Source organism: Dendrobates tinctorius, unplaced genomic scaffold, assembly GCF_039654945.1.
Source record: "Dendrobates tinctorius isolate UK_male_01 unplaced genomic scaffold, ASM3965494v1 ptg000081l, whole genome shotgun sequence".
Taxonomy (NCBI): Eukaryota; Metazoa; Chordata; class Amphibia; order Anura; family Dendrobatidae; genus Dendrobates; species Dendrobates tinctorius.
Window position 1 is genome coordinate 7,522,501 of NW_027361749.1, and position 17,766 is coordinate 7,540,266.

Below are 17,766 nucleotides of genomic sequence, written 5' to 3' on the forward strand. Positions count from 1 at the left end.
TCCAGAAAAACCGGCTACCGGTAAGTAACCTTGGTGTTTTCCCGTCTCCTATGACGGCACACATGAGAGACTTTTGTAGAATAAGATACCTTAGGGAGGGACCACCGCTTGAAGCACCCTTCTACCAAAGGTTAGGTCAGTAGAGGAAGATAGATCAAGTCGGTAGTGCTTAAAAAAGGTTGAAGGTGAGGACCAAGTAGCGGCTTTACAAATCTGCTCAATCGATACCTCAGCCTTCTCTGCCCAGGAGGTAGCCACGGCTCTGGTGGAGTGAGCCTTGATGCCTTCTGGAACCAGAGCGACACTTGCAGAGTAGGATAACATAATGGCCTCCCTGATCCATCTGGCAATGGTACTCTTAGCTACCTCGTGCTCTTTTCTACAACCCTGAAAAGCTACAAAAAGGGACTGATCTTTCCTCCACTGACTAGTTACTGACATATATTGTACTATCGCTCTTCTTACATCTAATGTATGGAACTTTTGCTCCCCAGGGTTTCTAGGATTGTTACAGAAAGATGGCAAGGAGATCTGAGTCCTATGAAACTTTTGGACTACCTTGGGGAGATAGGCCGGGTCTGGTCTTAGAACCACTCGGTCATCCAAGATCTGTGTATATGGTGGACATATAGACAGAGCTTGTAGGTCGCCACTCTTCAGGCTGATGTTAAGGCTACCAGTAAGACAGCTTTAAGTGTAAGTAGCTTTGGTGACAGCTCTAGTAGTGGTTCAAAGGGATCTTTGGTTAAGGCCTCTAAGACTAGGTTGAGGTCCCAGGGTGGTATCTTTGGGATAATGACCAGCCTTGACCTGCCACAGGACTTTATGAATCGGGACACCCACCTATTGGCTGCTAAGTTGCAGTTATATAGGGCCCCCAAAGCTGAGACTTGAACTTTGAGTGTATTAGTGGCTAACCCCAGTTGTAGCCCCGACTGTAAGAATTCTAGGATAGGTCCCACTGGCGCTACATCCCCCAAGGGTTCCCCCAGGAAGTCTAGGAACTTTTTCCACGTTCTACCGTAGATTTGGGATGTTATAGGTTTCCTACTTTTCAACAGGGTGGAGACTAACCCTGGAGAGAATCCCTGGCGACTCAGTAGCACCCTCTCTAATTCCAGGCTGCTAGATGGAAGCCTTTCACCTGAGAGTGGACCACAGGTCCCTGGGAAAGCAGGTCTGGAATCTCCGGTAATATCCATGGATCTGTCACCGACATGAGTCTCAGAAGGGAGAACCAAGGCCTCCTTGGCCAAAACGGAGCTATAAGAATTATTCTCGCTCGATCCTCCCTGATTTTCCTGACCACTACTGGGATCATTGTTATCGGGGGAAATGCATAGGCCAGGATGAACTTCCAGGGTATTTGTAGGGCATCTACTGCGAAGGGGTTTTCCCTTGGATTTAGTGAGCAGAACTTCCTGACCTTCTGGTTGTGTGCGGTAGCGAACAGGTCTATTTCTGGTTTGCCCCAGGCCTGAATTATTTGTTGGAAGACTTGGGGGTTTAGGGACCATTCCCCTTGTCTTAGGTGCCTGCGACTCGAAGTCTGCCTGTATATTTTCTACCCCCTTTATGTGCAGTGCTGTGATGGATAAAAGATGTTGTTCTGCTAGCTGGAAGAGTAGATCCAATATTTGCATGAGGCCCCGAGATCTCGTTCCCCCCTGGTGATTGATGTAAGCTACTACTGCCTGATTGTCCGTCATGACTCGGGTGTGGCGGCCCCGAAGTAAAGGAAGGAAATGTTTCACGGCTTTTTCCACTGCCCATAGGTCTTTTACATTTGAACCGTGATCCTTTTCTAGCGAGGACCAGGTCCCCTGTATTGAGTGGGATATCAGGTGTGCTCCCCATCATGTGGCACTCGCGTCTGTTGTAATGATGTCCACGACTGGTTTTTGCCACGGGACACCAGCTGTTAGATTCTTTTCTACAGTCCACCAGAGCATGGAATCTCTTACAGCCACTGAGAGACATAGTTTGCCTTCTAAATATCCTTTTAATTGTTTCTGTGCTGACAGAACTTCCCACTGTTGTTGCATTAAGTGGTACTGCGCCCATGCTACTGCGGGTATGCATGATGTCAACGAGCCTAAAAGGGACATTGCGTTCCTCAGTGTCATATTTGGTCTTTGTATTGCTGTGCGAGCTAGGCCTTTTATCTTGGTCACTTTGCTCTCTGGTAGGAGGCAGCGTTGTTGCTCGGAGTCCAATATCAACCCTAGGAAGGATTGCTCTTTTACTGGAGATATCCTTGACTTGGGGATGTTTACTATCCATCCTAGTCCTACTAGAATTGCTATCACTTCCTTCACTTGATGTGCGCAGTGGGACTCCGTCCTCCCTATTACAAGAAAGTCGTCTAGGTATGGGACGATCACTATGTCCCTGAAACGAAGAAAAGACATTACAGTACTTCGGCCATCACTTTGGTGAATACTCTGGGGGCTGTAGACAGGCCAAACGGAAGGGCTGCGTATTGGTAGTGTTTCACCTGCCCCTGGACATAGAGCGCTACTCTCAAATATTTTTGATACTCCCGATTAATTGGGATGTGATAGTAGGCATCTTTTAAGTCTATCACTGCCATGAGGCAATGCTGGAACAGGATCTTTGTGGCCTTGCTGATTGACTCCATTTTGAAGGAGCAATTGTCTACCCACTGATTGAGTCTCCTCAGATTGACAATGGTTCTCCAAGAGCCGTCTGGTTTTTGTATTAAGAAGAGGGGGGAGTAGAACCCCCTTCCTTCTTCTTGCACTGGGACTTCCTGTAGGACTTGTTTTTTCACTAGTCCCAAGACTTCCGTCTCCAAGGCCAGCTGTTGCTCTTGGGCTTTCCTTCTGGGTGTCATTATGAAGGTATGCCTGGGCGGACGGATGAATTTTATTTTTAAACCGTCCTTTATTATATTTAGGACCCATGTACTGGGGGAGATATTTGCCCAGGCGGAAAGGAAGAGAGAAAGCCTACCCCCTACCTCCGGCCCGATGTCATTGGGGAGATTTTTTGGAGGAAGTGGAGGGCCCTTTAAACATATAGCCCGATGCTCTTCTTTCTTTAAAGTCCCAGCTTTTTCTATCTCCCGAGGGACAACCCCTGTTAAATCTCCTCCAAAAAGGCTGCTTTTTAGGTTCTCCCGGAAATCGGGAAAAGCTTTTCTTCCTATCCCCCACATGTTCCAAAATCTCTTCTAGTTTTTTTCCGAAGAGGAATTGGCCATCGCATGGAATGGAACATAACCTATGTTTTGATGGTAAATCTCTGGGACACCCTTTAAGCCACAGGGCTCGTCTTGCTGCATTTGACAGGCTTGCTGCTCTAGCTGTCAATCTTTCGGAATCTGCAGAGGAATCCGCTAGGAAAGCCGCTGCTCCGTGTACCAGTGTCAGATTACACAGAATTTCGTCCCTAGGAACTCCATGATCTGGTCTTCTATTTGTTGTAGCCAGACCATGAGGGCACAAGCGGTACAGGTTCCAGCTATCGCTGGCTTTAATCCACCTGCCGAAGCTTCCCAGATATGTTTTAGGAAACCATCTGCTTTTTTATCAAGCGGGTCTTTCAATATGCCCGAGTCCTCTAATGGTAGAGATACTTTTTTGAGGATTTGGCTACGGCCCCATCAATTTTTGGGACTTTTTCCCAGGTCTCTGAATCCTTTTGTTCACAAGGGTACCTTCTTTTTGATGTAGAAGGCAAGCCCCCATACCTCTCAGGTTTTTTCCATTCCCTGTCAATTAGGGCCTTTAGTTTATCATTTACAGGGAAGGTGCGTTTTTTCCTTTCCTGTAATCCTCCAAACATCATATCCTCCAATGATTTAGGAGTCTTTTCCTCCTTAAGGCCCATTGTAGCCCTAATAGCTTTGACCAGCTTTTCCACATCCTCTGTTGGGAAACATGGACGGCCGCCTATATCGCTGTCCGAGGAGGATTCTGAGGACTGAGTAGAGGAAGAGGAGGTGGAGGGGGACAAGGATCTTTCCCGCCCCTTCTACCCTGGCGAGGCCTCTGAATCAGAATCCCTTCTATGACCTCTTTTATCCTTTTTAAGGGCTGCCTTTAGGGAACCTTTCACCTCATGCTGTATTAACGCCTTAAGGCTGGTTACCAAATCAGGGGTTTCCTCCTGTATAGTTTTATTTATACAGTCAGCGCAGAGGTCTTTCTGCCACTGATCTGCCAGCGGGTGTTTGCATAGGGCGCATTCTCTATTTTTGGTTTTGCTGCTGGCCTTTCCTTGACCCCTAGTGATCAAACAGAGAAAAAAGGAACCCCGTTACCATAAGGGTGACATTCACGTAGATCACTCACCACCGCTGTCAATCAGGGGTACCGATCTCGGAGGCTCCTCAGATACACTCGTGATGTTTCTTCTGGATGTCTCAGAGTCATGCCGGTCGCGTTTACGACTGCCGCTCCCACCACTCGAGCAGCTGCTCCTGGTGTGCTGGCGGCCCGGCCTGGCATCTGGCGAGAGCTCTTGCTGTTGCTGCTGCTGCTGCTCATCTTGCCCCACTTCCATCATGAAGCCTTAGGCATGAGTGTGTCTTCTGTGGTCATCCCCCTTATGTAAGGGAGATCCACTGCACTCTCCGCCTCCTCCGGTTACCCCCACAGCCCCTCCCCCGCCATGCCGCCGGGATCTTATCTTGCCGGCTGGCGTTTTTCCCTATGGGCGCCGCCATCTTGGATCCTGGTGCCGCCTCCCGACGTCACGCGGGCACGCCCCTTCCTAGCGTGCCCTGCGGAAGCGGCCGCTCCTGACGCTGCTTTCTCCGTGCTCCAGGATGCGGCAGAGGTGGGAGAGGGCGGCGCGGCAGCCACGGCAGAGCTCCAGGACCCCAGGCCGTGCTGCTTCTGCGCCCGCTCGGACGCTGAGCCCCTGGGGGACCCGCGGACGACGCTTCCCTCTCCCGACGCACGAACCCAGGACCCTGCCTGTTCTTCCACGCCAGCACGAGAGAGGGGCAGGTATGTGATCTTCAGTACACGGGTCCCTGTCAGGACAGGAAACCCAACTGAAGCGAGGGAGAGGTACCTCCCCTTTTATCTTCAGTAGGGTTCCTGTCCTGACTGGGCGGATCCCCTCTCTCATGTGTGCAGTCATGGGAGACGGGAAAACAGTTCTCAACAAAAACATACTAAATAACATTTGTGCAGTCTATGAATTTGTCCTAAGAAATAGAATTGCCTCCATCAGATCCTCCTTCATAGATGACCTCAAATCTGACCTAATAATTTTAAGGCTAGAGAACAACCTATCTACACTAACTTGGGTTGGAGGCAAAGCCGTAACCACATGGGCAAAATCTCTAAATTTCCAGGTATAAAGGAATTGCCTCATGCACAGTCAGTTTTGATGAACGGTTGAATTATTCTATTTTTTTGAGAGCAAGTGAAAAATTTTGCTGAAATATAGTCTGCTTGCTATAGGAGACGGAGTGAAATCTTTTTCCTTGCAGCAACGCTTTGCCTGCTCTATGTCATCCAAATACTTGTCAAAGTCAAACTCCTCACCTGATGAGGATGAAGATATTGCAGCAGTAGCACTGTCAGGACCCAAGTCCTCTTGCGCCTGGCAGCCCTCCTGTAGGCCACTCATCCTAACTGCTACCTCAGTCAGACCTTCTTTTCCTTTAGTAAGCTGTTGATCATCAAGCAGTATATGACTTGAGTCCACATAAACATCTGCCAGAAAAATTGTGTTTCAATAGCTGTGTCTCTCTCCGTTTCATTGAGGTAGAAATGCTATCTGAGATTAAACCTCCTCATTGGGACAGGCAAAATGGCAAGTTCTTCCACTCCCTTATGAAAATGCCAGGAGTTAAATCCTCAGCTTGTAATTTTTTTAGTCACGGTAAATGGGTGATTAAGCAATTCCTTCAATTCAGCCACCTGTGTTCATTGACCTTCATTTAGGGTTACCTGAGGGTTCGCCATATCTATAACAAACAGTTTTAGTTCAAGCAATCGCTCATAAATAAGTGCTGCCCCACCGAGTGGCTTGATCGACAATTGCCCCTTTCCCAACACGTCTCTTCAAGATGGAATCAATTTTAGAGGTTCTGGCGGCAATAAACAATTTCCTCACTTTTCCAATCAGATTTCCAGCATGTCCCTCTTGCAGACTCTCTCTATTGCCAGCTGCAGCATGTGCACAACTTTCTCACTTTCTCCAGCTCGAGGCCCAGGAATCAGATCCTGTGCAGGGCAGGCACCCCTCCCCCTCCTCTCTCTGGTGAAGACGGCAGAAGACAGGACAGAGGAGGGGAGATTGCCACCTGCAGTCTGGAGCCGATGCAGGACGGGAGCACTGCAGCATACAAGTGAGTTTTGATAGGTGCGTGCCCCTGCTTCTAGGGAGGGCAGCTGCCCCCCCTGCCCCTCGCTGGCTACGGCCATGATTCACACACAGCGTTTTTGCGGACCCGTTTTTTTGCAGTAAACGTATCCTCAAAAAACGCAGCAAAAACGCTGTGTGAATGCAGCCTTAGATCAGGAATAGAACAACCATTTATAGGACATTTCATAACTTTCCCAAATTCCTATGAAAAAATATTCAGCACATTCTGCATTGAACTACTGTACCCAATTTATTATATATTTTAGGAGTCGGTCCAAAATGACTCCACCAAAATGAGTACCGACTCCGACTCCACAGCCCTGCTCCAAACACACCTCTAGGCTGTTTAAGGGCTATTTGACCAAGAAGAAGAGAGATGGGGTGCTACGCCAGATGACCCGGCCTCCACAGTCACCAGACCTGAACCCAATCGAGATGGTTTGGGGTGAGCTGGACCACAGAGTGAAGGGCAAAAGGGCCAACAAGTGCTAAGCATTTTTGGAAACTCCTTCAAGACTGTTGGAAGACCATTTCTGGTGACTACCTCTTGAAGCTCACATCAAGAGAATGCCAAGAGTGTGCAAAGCAGTAATCAAAAGCAAAAGGTGGCTACTTTTAAGAACCTAGAATATAAGTCATTTTCAGTTGTTTCACACTTTTTTGTTAATTATATAATTCCACATGTGTTAATTCATAGTTTTGAAGCCTTCAGAGTGAATCTACAATTTTCATAGTCATGAAAATAAAGAAAACTTTGGCGTTTTGAGAATGAGAAGGTGTGTTCAAATTTTTGGTCTGTACTGTAAATGTTCAAAATATCAGCAGGGGGCGCTCTCACAAGTGCATGTTAGTGGTAGGCTGCTGCATGAACCAGGAAACCCCTTTAATTATTATTAAAGCGTTTTCTAAAGCCCCCATACATATAAACTCAAAGTCATCAGTGCCCACTAATATGACAGTCATGTGTACAGAGTCTTAAAAGGCTGATTTACAAGGAAGGGCCTTTTTCTGTACACACACTCCCTGACAGAAGTTATGTAGCTTATCCATGTTATGTAGATAAAAGCTTATAACCCGACGTTAAATTCATCCAATGGTTGTATAAATTATTCTACTGAAAGCTGAAACCCTGCGAAATGAGGTTTCGGTTAAGAAAATAAATTGGCATCAATGCAAAAATATTGATCATTTAATGGACACAGAATGGTCAGATTGTGGCAAGACAAAAGTTTTGTTGCCTGGTCATATAATGCACCCAATCCTAGTTTACATCCTCACCTGTGCTCAGTAAATGATCGGTTAATTAGTGGGTGTGTATAAAAAAAAACCCAGCACCCCAGACCTTCACTTGAGCTGCAACTTGAGCTCTGACAACATGCCAAAAATCTACCCTGCGACCAAAGTCTGGACTATCAAGAGGCTGAAGACCAGATCCACTGCAGAGGTGGCGGGCACCTTTAATGTGTCGCAGCGTCAAGTACAAAGAATTAAAAAAAAGATTCGAAGAGACTGGAGATGTGTTTGACAAACCCAGGAGGAACATTTGTTGGTTAGAAAATCCAAAGCAAGCCCCTCTTCCACTGCAGCAGTGCTGCAACAGGCCTGGTAACCTCAAGTCCCTGTGTCAACCAGGGCTGTGGAGTTGGTAAGCCAAACCTGCGACTCAGACTCCTCAATTTCCCTTACACCGACTCCAACTCCCACATATATTGCTTATATTTAAGTGAAAAATTTACTGTAGTACAATATGAACATCAGACATTTAATCATTTTTATGATACATCATGATATTTAGATATATATTATGTTCTATTTATTGGAATGCAACTTTAGAACACAAAAAAACTAATAAATTGTAAATATGTAATATCGAATATATATATATATGTATATATATATATATATATATATATATATATATACATATATATATATATACACACACATACATACATACATACACACACAGTATATAACACTATGTAATTCATAAAGGACATCAAATCTGACCTAATAATTTTAAAGCTAGAGAACAACCTCTCTACACTAACTTGGGTTGGAGACAAAGACTTAACCACATGGGCAACATCTCTAACAATTTCTGAGTATAAAGGAACTGCCTCATGCACAGTCAGTTTTGATGAACGGTGGAATTTTTCTATTTCTTTGAGAGAAAGTGAAACATTTTGCTGAAATATGGTCAATCTGCTTGCTATAGGAGACGGAGTGAAATCTTTTTCCTTGCAGTAACGCTTTGCCTGCTCCATGTCATCCAAATACTTGTCAAAATCAAACTCCTCATCTGATGAGGATGAAGATATGGCAGCTGTAGCACTGTCAGGACCCAAGTCCTCTTGCGCCTGGCAGTTCTCCTGTAGGCCACTCATCCTAACTGCTACCTCAGTCAGAGCTTCTTTTCCTTTAGTAAGCTGTTGATCATCAAGCAGTATACGATGACTTGGGTCCACATAAACAGCTGCCAGAAAAATTTTATCTTCTAATAGCTGTTTCTCTCTCCGTTTCTTTGAAGCAGAAATGCCATCTGTGATTAAACCTCCTCTTTGGGACAGGCAAAATAGCAAGTTCTTCCACTCCCTTATGAAAATGCCAGGAGTTAAATCCTCAGCTTGTAGTTTTTTAGTCACGGTAAATGGGTGATTAAGCAATTCCTTCAATTCAGACAGCTGTGTTCATTGACCTTCATTTAGGGTTACCTGGGGGTTTGCCATATCTATAAGAATCGGTTTTAGTTCAAGCAAATGCTCAATCATTAAATAAGTGCTGCCCCACCGAGTGGCTTGATCGACAATTGCCCCTTTCCCAGAACATCTCTTCAAGATGGAATCAATTTTAGGGGTTCTGGCGGCAATAACCAATTTCCAATCAGATTTCCAGCATGTCCCTCTTGCAGACTCTCTATTGCCAGCTGCAGCATGTGCACAACTTTCTCCAGCTCGGGGCCCAGGAATCGGATCCTGTGCAGGGCAGGCACCCCTCCTCTCTCTGGTGAAGACGGCAGAAGACAGGACAGAGGAGGGGAGATTGCTCCCTGCAGTCTGGAGCCGGTGCAGGACAGGAGCACTGCATCATACAAGTGAGTTTTGATAGGTGCGTGACCCCGCTTCTGGGGGGGGGCAGCTGCCCCCCCTGCCCCTCGCTGGCTACGGCCATGATTCACACACAGCGTTTTTGCGGATCAGTTTTTTTGCAGTAAAATGCAGTGACTCTGGGCATGCCAGCAAAGTCAATGGGTTTCAAGATATGACATTCAGACACATCGTTTTGTGAGGATCCATTTTTGGGCCGAATGAGCATGTCAATTTGTGTGGAATTTTTCTAATCTGCTTTTGCTATTGAAAACATTATCTATGAGCTCAAAAACCTTTCAGGTGATGCAGTTTTTTAAAAAGCTGATCTGCTTTTGCAGCTGAAAAACATATCCTCAAAAAACGCAGCAAAAACCCTGTGTGTGAATGTAGCCTTAGATCAAGAATAGAACAGCCATTTATAAGACATTTCATAACTTTCCCAAATTCCTATGAAAAAATATTCAGCAGATTCTGCATTGAATTACTGTACCCAATTTATTATATATTTTAGGAGTCAGAGTCGGTCCATTTTATACCGACTCCACCAAAATGAGCACCGAATCCGACTCCACAGCCCTGGTGTCAACTAGAACACTTTGTAGGATTCTGTCTCGAAACGGCCTCCATGGTTGAATCAGTGCCCAGAAGCCAGCACTAAACAAAAGGCAAATAAAAAAAAAAAAACGTGTGGCATTTGCAAAATCCCACAGCCTGCTGAACAGATGGATGTTGGAAAAGTGGTAGAAGGTGGATTTCTCTGAAGAATCTTCAGTAGAATTACACCACAGCCGCCGCAAATACTGCAGGAGACCTACTGGAGCCCGTATGGATCCAAAATACACCCAGAAAACAGTTAAATTTGGTGGTGGAAAAATCATGGTCTGGGGTTACATTCACTATGGGGGTGTGCAAAACATTTGCAAGGTGGAAGGCAATATCAATAGCCTAAAATATCAAGTAATATTAGCTACCTCTTATATTCCAAATCATAAAAGGGGTCCAATTCTGCAGCAGGATGGTCTTCATCTCATACATCCATCTCTACAACAAAGTTCCTCCAGGAAAAAAAAAGATCAAGGTGCTCAGGGACTGGCCAGTCCAGTCACCAGACATGAACATCATTGAGCATGTTTGGGGTAGGATGAAAGAGGAAGCTTGGAAGACAAAACCGAAGAATCTAGATGAACTCTGGGAGGCATGTAAGACTGCATTCTTTGCTATTCCTGATGACTTCATTAATAATTTGTATGAATCATTGTTGAACCGCATGGATGCAGTCCTTCAAGCTCATGGAAGTCACACAAAATATTAAATATGACTCTTAATAGCACCACAACTTCATTCACCAATGTTATGCAACATATATTTGTATTTTAAGTTAATTATTTGTTTGAATATCACATTACTTTCTGTGGGCGACAAAACTTTTGTCTTGCTAAAATCTGACCATTCTGTGTCCATTAAATGATCATTATTTCTGCATTGATGCCAAATTTATTTTCTTAACCTAAACTACATTTCGGAGGGTTTCAGGTTTCAAAAGAATAATTTATACAACCAATGGATGAATTTAACGTCAGGTTATAAGCTTTTATTTACATAACATGGATAAGCAACATAACTTCTGTCAGGGAGTGTAAGCAAGCACTGATCGACGATGTACAAGTCAATTGTCATTGCCTTATGGCCAGCTCATGCAGGGCCAAAACAAGATGTATGGGGACATTCCTCAATATATTCTGATCTCACACAGAGCACATTGTAATAAGGACATCCCCATGATACACGCAGCATTGCGATGACATTAATGACCACAACAAGGCCCACAAGAACAACCCGATCAGCAGAACAAGCATTCTCCTCATTTGTCGACTTGTTTAAACAGGCCAATGATCAGGATTAACCTTTTCTTATGAGCGTTTGTTTGCAAGTGAAGAGCCAGAGTAAAAAATGCCTAAAAGCCAGCCTGTCAGGCCAGCAGCATTTTTATACTGCGGTCCTAAACACAGCACTTGCAGCTTGCAGGGGAGGAGGTGAGTGGCACTGATCCTGGACGACTGTGTATGCATAGGAAAGATCTATACCAATCAGTGCAAATGTAGAAGGGTGGTCAGGAGCAGCAGCAAAAACGTGCTCCTGCGATCACAGCGCCCTCTGTATACACAAGCTGATAGGAGTTACACATATTGCCTAGAAAACCAGACAGCTCTGCAGTCTTGGAACAGTGGCCAGTCCTCAGGATAGTATGTCTCAACTCCAGTCCTCAAAGCCAACCAACAGATCAGGTTTACAGGATTTCGTAATACACAGGTGATGTAATTATACCAAGTACACCGGAAAAAAGTGATGTATTGGTGGGCCTTGAAAACTGGAATTGAGGAACACTGCTTTAGGAAGAAAGCGGTAAACAATAAGGAGTAAAGACATATTGGGAGAAATACGGGAATTTTGAATTTGCAATTTTTTCCAAGGTCTTTCTTAACATACTCATTTAATATTGATAGGGCTTGTCCACTAAATGACAACCCCTTCTCAATCACCATGTCCACCCCTTGAAAAATAATGACAGCTATTCTCCCCTCCGGTGTGGGCACTGTTCCAGCAGTGGCGGTACTGACTCTCCTGGGGTTTGTGTGACATTGGATGCAGGGCTTGCACGACATAAATTAGCATCCGCTTCAATCTCACCTCCTGCGTATGTAACATATCTGGAGGATAGCTGCAGCTGATATCACCTCCTCCAGATGTTTGATTTGTTCAAAGGAAGGTAAGAGAAACGGATGCTGATTGTTATGTCACATGAGCCTCAGGAGAGAAAGTGTCACCACCAACGGAACAGCGCCTGCACCGGAGGGGAGTATAGCTATTATTAATTTATAAGTTGAGGGGATGGCGACAGAGAAAGGGTTGTCTACTTTAACAATTTTCCATGTTTACAAAGCATCATCAAAAATACATTCTCCTTAGAATGTCTCTATATTTTGCATTTCATCCTGTACTTGTAGTTTCTACATTACCGTGTACAACAGCAAGAGGAAATTTGGAGTTATCTGAATTGCTGCTTAAACAATACTGTGTTGGCTGAAAGTTGAGGGGAAGGACTCCTCTATTAACTACTGCGACCACTTGTTCTTCCAGCTCCTTCCACTGCTGAGAAGATTCACCATCATACTCCTGGTCAAGACTGACATGGGTAGCCGCTTGCTTCTCACCTTTATCCACAAAGAAAAATTGTCTTATAAGGGTTATATTCAAGTAAATTCAACAACAACAACATTGAAGAAAAAAACAACAACTTCCCTTTGTCAAACAACTAAACATTTACAAAATTAAAAGTTGCAAGAAAATACAAGCAAGATATCTATATCATTTTTTTATTGGCACTTGGGCGTGCAAAACATTTTCAAGAATTGGATGTTGTAAAAATCGAAGATTACACAATAACCTCTGCAGGAAATGTGCTACCATTTCAGGAGTCATCCAATATAAGTAGCAGAGATGTCAATACTATGGACACTGACCTTCAGCTGGCCGTCTGTCATGGCCGAAGAAGACGCGAGTCTCCGAACTATTGATATATGGTAATGGGAGCTGAGGTAAGGGGCTATCCGGAGCCTGGTGACACACATTCTGGAGCGAAACAAAGTACATAATTATAGTCAGGAATCCGACAAATCAACAGCTGAAATGGTTATTCGTATTAATAAAGGAATTGATAGAATATGCCACGACGTCCTGAATAATGGAGGCCTGCAGCCCCACGGATTAGTTAGTGATGGCAAAACCTAGTTATGTGTGATCACTTTCAACTTGACCAAACTGCTACATGACAGACATCCCGCTAAGCATTTTACACGGTTTTAGACAATGTATCAACATACACAGCAAAGGACTCAACAGGATGTCCGGTCATATGATTGCTGCCCTATTGTCATTAGATTGGTGGCGGTCTGGCTGATCCACTGTCATTTGCTCCGGCAGTGGCCAGATGTGAACACTGAAAGGAGATGAACAGTCCTTTTGCTGATGTACAGCTCTGTTCACTGTGGCCAGTGCTGGAGCTAGTATCAGCTTATCAGTGGGGTTGCTGGGTGTATGACCTCCAATCACCTGAAATTGATGACCCAGTCCAAGAATACAACAAATATATGATCGGATAATCTTTTTAAACCTGAGAATAATAAATGGCATCCCAATGACAAGTGCCTTGCACACCACTAATTTATAATACTTATCATTGATGGCTGCCTCCATCTAGAGTTGATAGAATGAAATGTTCAAACTAGGACAATTCTCCAAGAGACATGGTCTATCCTTGGGATATATGTCACCAATATCAGAAAGGGGTGGGTGTACGTCATGGCACCCTTATAAATCAGCTGACAGAAGGGGACATGTCGCTCAGGAGACCACCATGCTGCCTTCATAGTATGGAAGGACAGCCTTTAGTACCTATAGTGGAAGCTGTGCGTGATACTGCGGCACAGCCCCATTACCTGTCATGAGCAGTCAGACCCCCCCCCCCCCATCAATCTGACATGGCTGGCCTTCTCCTATCCTAATTATAGGAGATGGGATTTGTAGAACCAGACAAATCCCTTCTATGGAATTTTCACCTTTATATCCCACTTTATACACATTTATTTCCTGCTGTTTGTATAGCACCAACATATTCCACTGCGCAGTACACGGCCGCTATTTACATATATACATGCACAAGCCAATGTCAAAACATTTACATAATTGATCCATCCAAACTTTCTCTCTAGTTTGGGAGGAACCTAATGCAAGCATGAGAATATCTAATTAGGTTCAGCAAAAAAGTGACTTTCTTGGTAGATTGCCAAATTGGTTTCTTTCACAGAAAATTATAGTTTCATGTAGTTTTATTTCTTTTCCTCCTGTCTCAATACTATGAATACTTGTAACATTTACTGGGATTAATATTCTTGTATCACAGTAACTGCAAAAAGATACAAGGGACATGATATGCATTATTACAAACAGGACCATGGATGCGTGGTAAAATGTAGACTTACCTTATAGACATAGAGATACTCCCGGAGAAAAGTTCCCTGCTGTAATGGTGGCTGTTTGCTGTCATTGATTAAAATATGCCTGAATGCAGATACAGCATTGTCCAGCTGACGTAATGTCACCGACTGTCGGCCAATTGTAAAGTTGATGTGGTCCTCCGCTAAGGACCAGCCTTTTCCTTTGTACACTTGCATTGCCTGGCAGTAACATCTAAGGGCATGTTTCTTCTGGGCACAAGAAGAAAAAAAAAGTAGAAATTTTAGAAGACTGAATCAATAATATGATTCAAACTGTGATGTTTCTCCTAATTGTTCTTAGAAATTTGGAAAAACTTTGGCTATGTCAAATGTTTCTGCAACGTATAGAAAAAGGCAATAATGGCAAAATAAGATATAGTTTTCTAGAAATGCCACTTCTACAGCAATCACTTGATATTTGCACAATCTGTCGATTGGTGAGCAGTAGACTGACCACTGGCAGGCATCTCCCTTCAGCCATTATTTCACCCTACAGCCACTGTGAGCAAGGACGACAAACAAGATGATCTACCAGAAAATACAGAAGCTCCTGGAGAAGACAGTGAGAAGAGCCATTAAAGCAGGGCACAGCATGGACTAAGGGACCATGAAGGCTAGGAGGACAACATGTGTGGGCTGTTGGAGATGCATCGGATGCATTTACAGAAGGCTAAAGGGGTCATAAAAATAGTTAAAGGAGTTGTGTGGGCATTCAGTAAAACCTGTGTGTGTACCTAGGCTGCAGAATGCTGACAGTTTGTAATTCACTCCCTGTCAGCATTCTGCTCCGATGTCTAGAAACAAACATGCCAGGTGATCAGCCTCACTTCTGATTCTGGAGGAGCTAGTGAAAACCCCACTAGAGTTTACCTGTATGGAGTCTGGCCGGTGACATCACAACAGACACCAACCCCAGTCTCCAGCAGGCCCGCCTCCGTCCACTCCCTCCATCTATGCGAGTAGCTGATTGGGTTACAGCTTCCCAAGCAGCGGTAAGGAGGAGGGGCTTCCAAGCATATTCACAGCAAGCTCAGTCTACACGACTGTCAGTGCTATGGCAATGCTCTTATCCTAAGTGCGGCAGCACTGACAATGCCTTCACAGGGAGCCAGTGCTATAAAAATCGTCTGATTATCTCTCCCTCACTGTAGCACTGACAACTTGTTCACAAGGAGCTGACCCCTTAGGTCAGGCAAGAGGTAGCACCCTAGCCGGGGGCCTAACCCCTTATCCCAGGCCCAGATAGCCCCACATCCTCCTTCACACAGTATGTTAGGCCCCATACTATAACCACACACAGTTATCCTCACTATTTATATTAAAAAAAAAAAAAAAAAAAAAAAAAAAAAAAAAAAAACACACGACAACTCTCCTTTCCCCATTCCCTGGCTGCTCCAAAGTCAGCAGCGTGCGTTATGAAGCTCAGCACAGGAGTGCGATATAGTGACATCATCAAGTACACTGTGCTGAGGCTCACAGTTCAGATGCATGGGGTGAATGATGGAACAGAGTGCTTATGGCTTTGTGTTCTTGTGGAAAGTTGGCTCACTTAGCTGCACCTTGAGGTAGACACAGGCACACGCGAGATAAAGTCTCTGGGTGGTTTATTGTATCATAAACCCCAAAATGGTAACAGAAAAAGGGCCTTTCTAGCTCAAAAGGAAATAAAAAATTCATAAGCAGTCCAGCCCAGCATTTCTGGGCCAACACGTGGCAGCTATCACAGGAGTGTCAGGCCCTAGGGCTGGCTTGCCTCTACACAACACAGACCAGCAAAAAAAAAAAAAACAAGACTGGCTGGACATTTATTTCCCCAGCCACACCCTTGAGGTGGTGATATGGTGAGTAGACATCTCTCCCCCCCCCCCCCCCCCCCCCCCCCCATCTCTTACCTATTCACCTAAAAACCCACCCATAACATTGCCGCTTAACCTCCTTCAGCTCGTATCATGCTGAAAATAAACTTATGGGTTTCTAGATCATGGAGGAAAGCAGTTTCCACAACATATTTCCCATCATACAACGTGCCAATGATCCGGTCACAGTTCTATTAGGGTTTTCAGCCGTATGTGCATCCAGAATGCAGATGCCAATGAATGCGTGACACTGTGAGGGATGGAGCCATTAGCAGTACGGAAATTAATGTGACCATACCGACCTGTATCACACTACCATGTAACAGCGATGTTTGGCGGTGTGACTTTTGTTATGACCAAAGCGTCATTAGCCCAAATAAAAATAGGGTTGTCCAAGTTTTTCATGAAAGTTTGCAGTTACTATGAGATTACATTGAAAAAAAAAAACTACACAATGGATGTACATTAGTTTCATACTCCCTATGGGAGAAGGGCACCTCACTCAATTATAAAGCCTACACGAATATGGAGCATTGTGCCCCAAAAAGAAGCTTACACTTGAATGACAACCATGATAAAAGTACATTTTATTGAATTAAAAAAAAAAAAAAAAAAACCAGACAAGTTATGATGGGTAAGTGGTGAAGAAACAGAGAACGTTACCATAAGGCTATGTGCACACACTCCGGAATCACCTGCGTTTTTTTCCCCGCAGAACCGCAGCAAAAACCGCAGGTAAAGTGACCTGCGGTTTGGCCTCCGGTTTTACACCTCTACTATGTTAAACGTGTGAAACCGCAGCGGAATCCGCAGAAACAATTGACATGCTGCGGTTTATAAACCGCAGCAAAACCGTGCGGAAAAAAACGCAGCGTGAGCACTGCGGTTTTGAAAACCCATAGGGTTACATGGTACTGTACCATGTCTGCGGAACTGCTGCGGTTCTGCAGGACCAAAACCGCAGCGGAACCGCAGCGTGTGCGCATAGCCAAAGTACTGATACACGTAACTAACATGCTTAAATGGACAAAAGGCAATCATGTGAGCCAACCTAATGTCCAAAGCTATGGAACCTGACCTAGACAGAATAAATGTGAGCCAGTGGATGGAAAAATAGTCCCACCACTAAATAGCATGACAGTGTTCTCACTATCCTGTCCAGATATAAGGTCTGACCTTATGATTGCTTTTTGTCCATTAAATCAAGTTAGTTACGTGTAATAGTACTTATGGTGACATTCTCTGCGTCTCCTCAACATTTACCCATAACAACTTAGCTACGGATTAATATTGTTCATCTTATGTGATTGCAGACTTGTGAATCTTCACATTAGCGCAGTAGACATGGTGATGACTCTGCTGTATGCAGTGACATTAAGCGGTCGTGCGACCACAAGTATGAAATATGTATACTCC

At 44.5% G+C, this 17,766-nt stretch overlaps 1 protein-coding gene across 2 annotated transcripts in view; it reads right to left on the reverse strand.

Annotated features, from left to right (window-relative positions):
* The window catches only part of TRAPPC8 (trafficking protein particle complex subunit 8), a 140,125-nt gene that overhangs the window by 30,867 nt on the left and 91,492 nt on the right, over positions 1 to 17,766 (reverse strand). For both annotated transcript variants that reach the window (XM_073583714.1, XM_073583713.1), the window contains 3 exons: positions 14,480 to 14,704; positions 12,962 to 13,070; positions 12,458 to 12,652 (listed from right to left, as the gene is read on the reverse strand). In XM_073583714.1, coding sequence (XP_073439815.1) covers positions 12,458 to 12,652; positions 12,962 to 13,070; positions 14,480 to 14,704 — 529 coding nt within the window. The remainder of the gene's footprint in view (positions 1 to 12,457; positions 12,653 to 12,961; positions 13,071 to 14,479; positions 14,705 to 17,766) is intronic.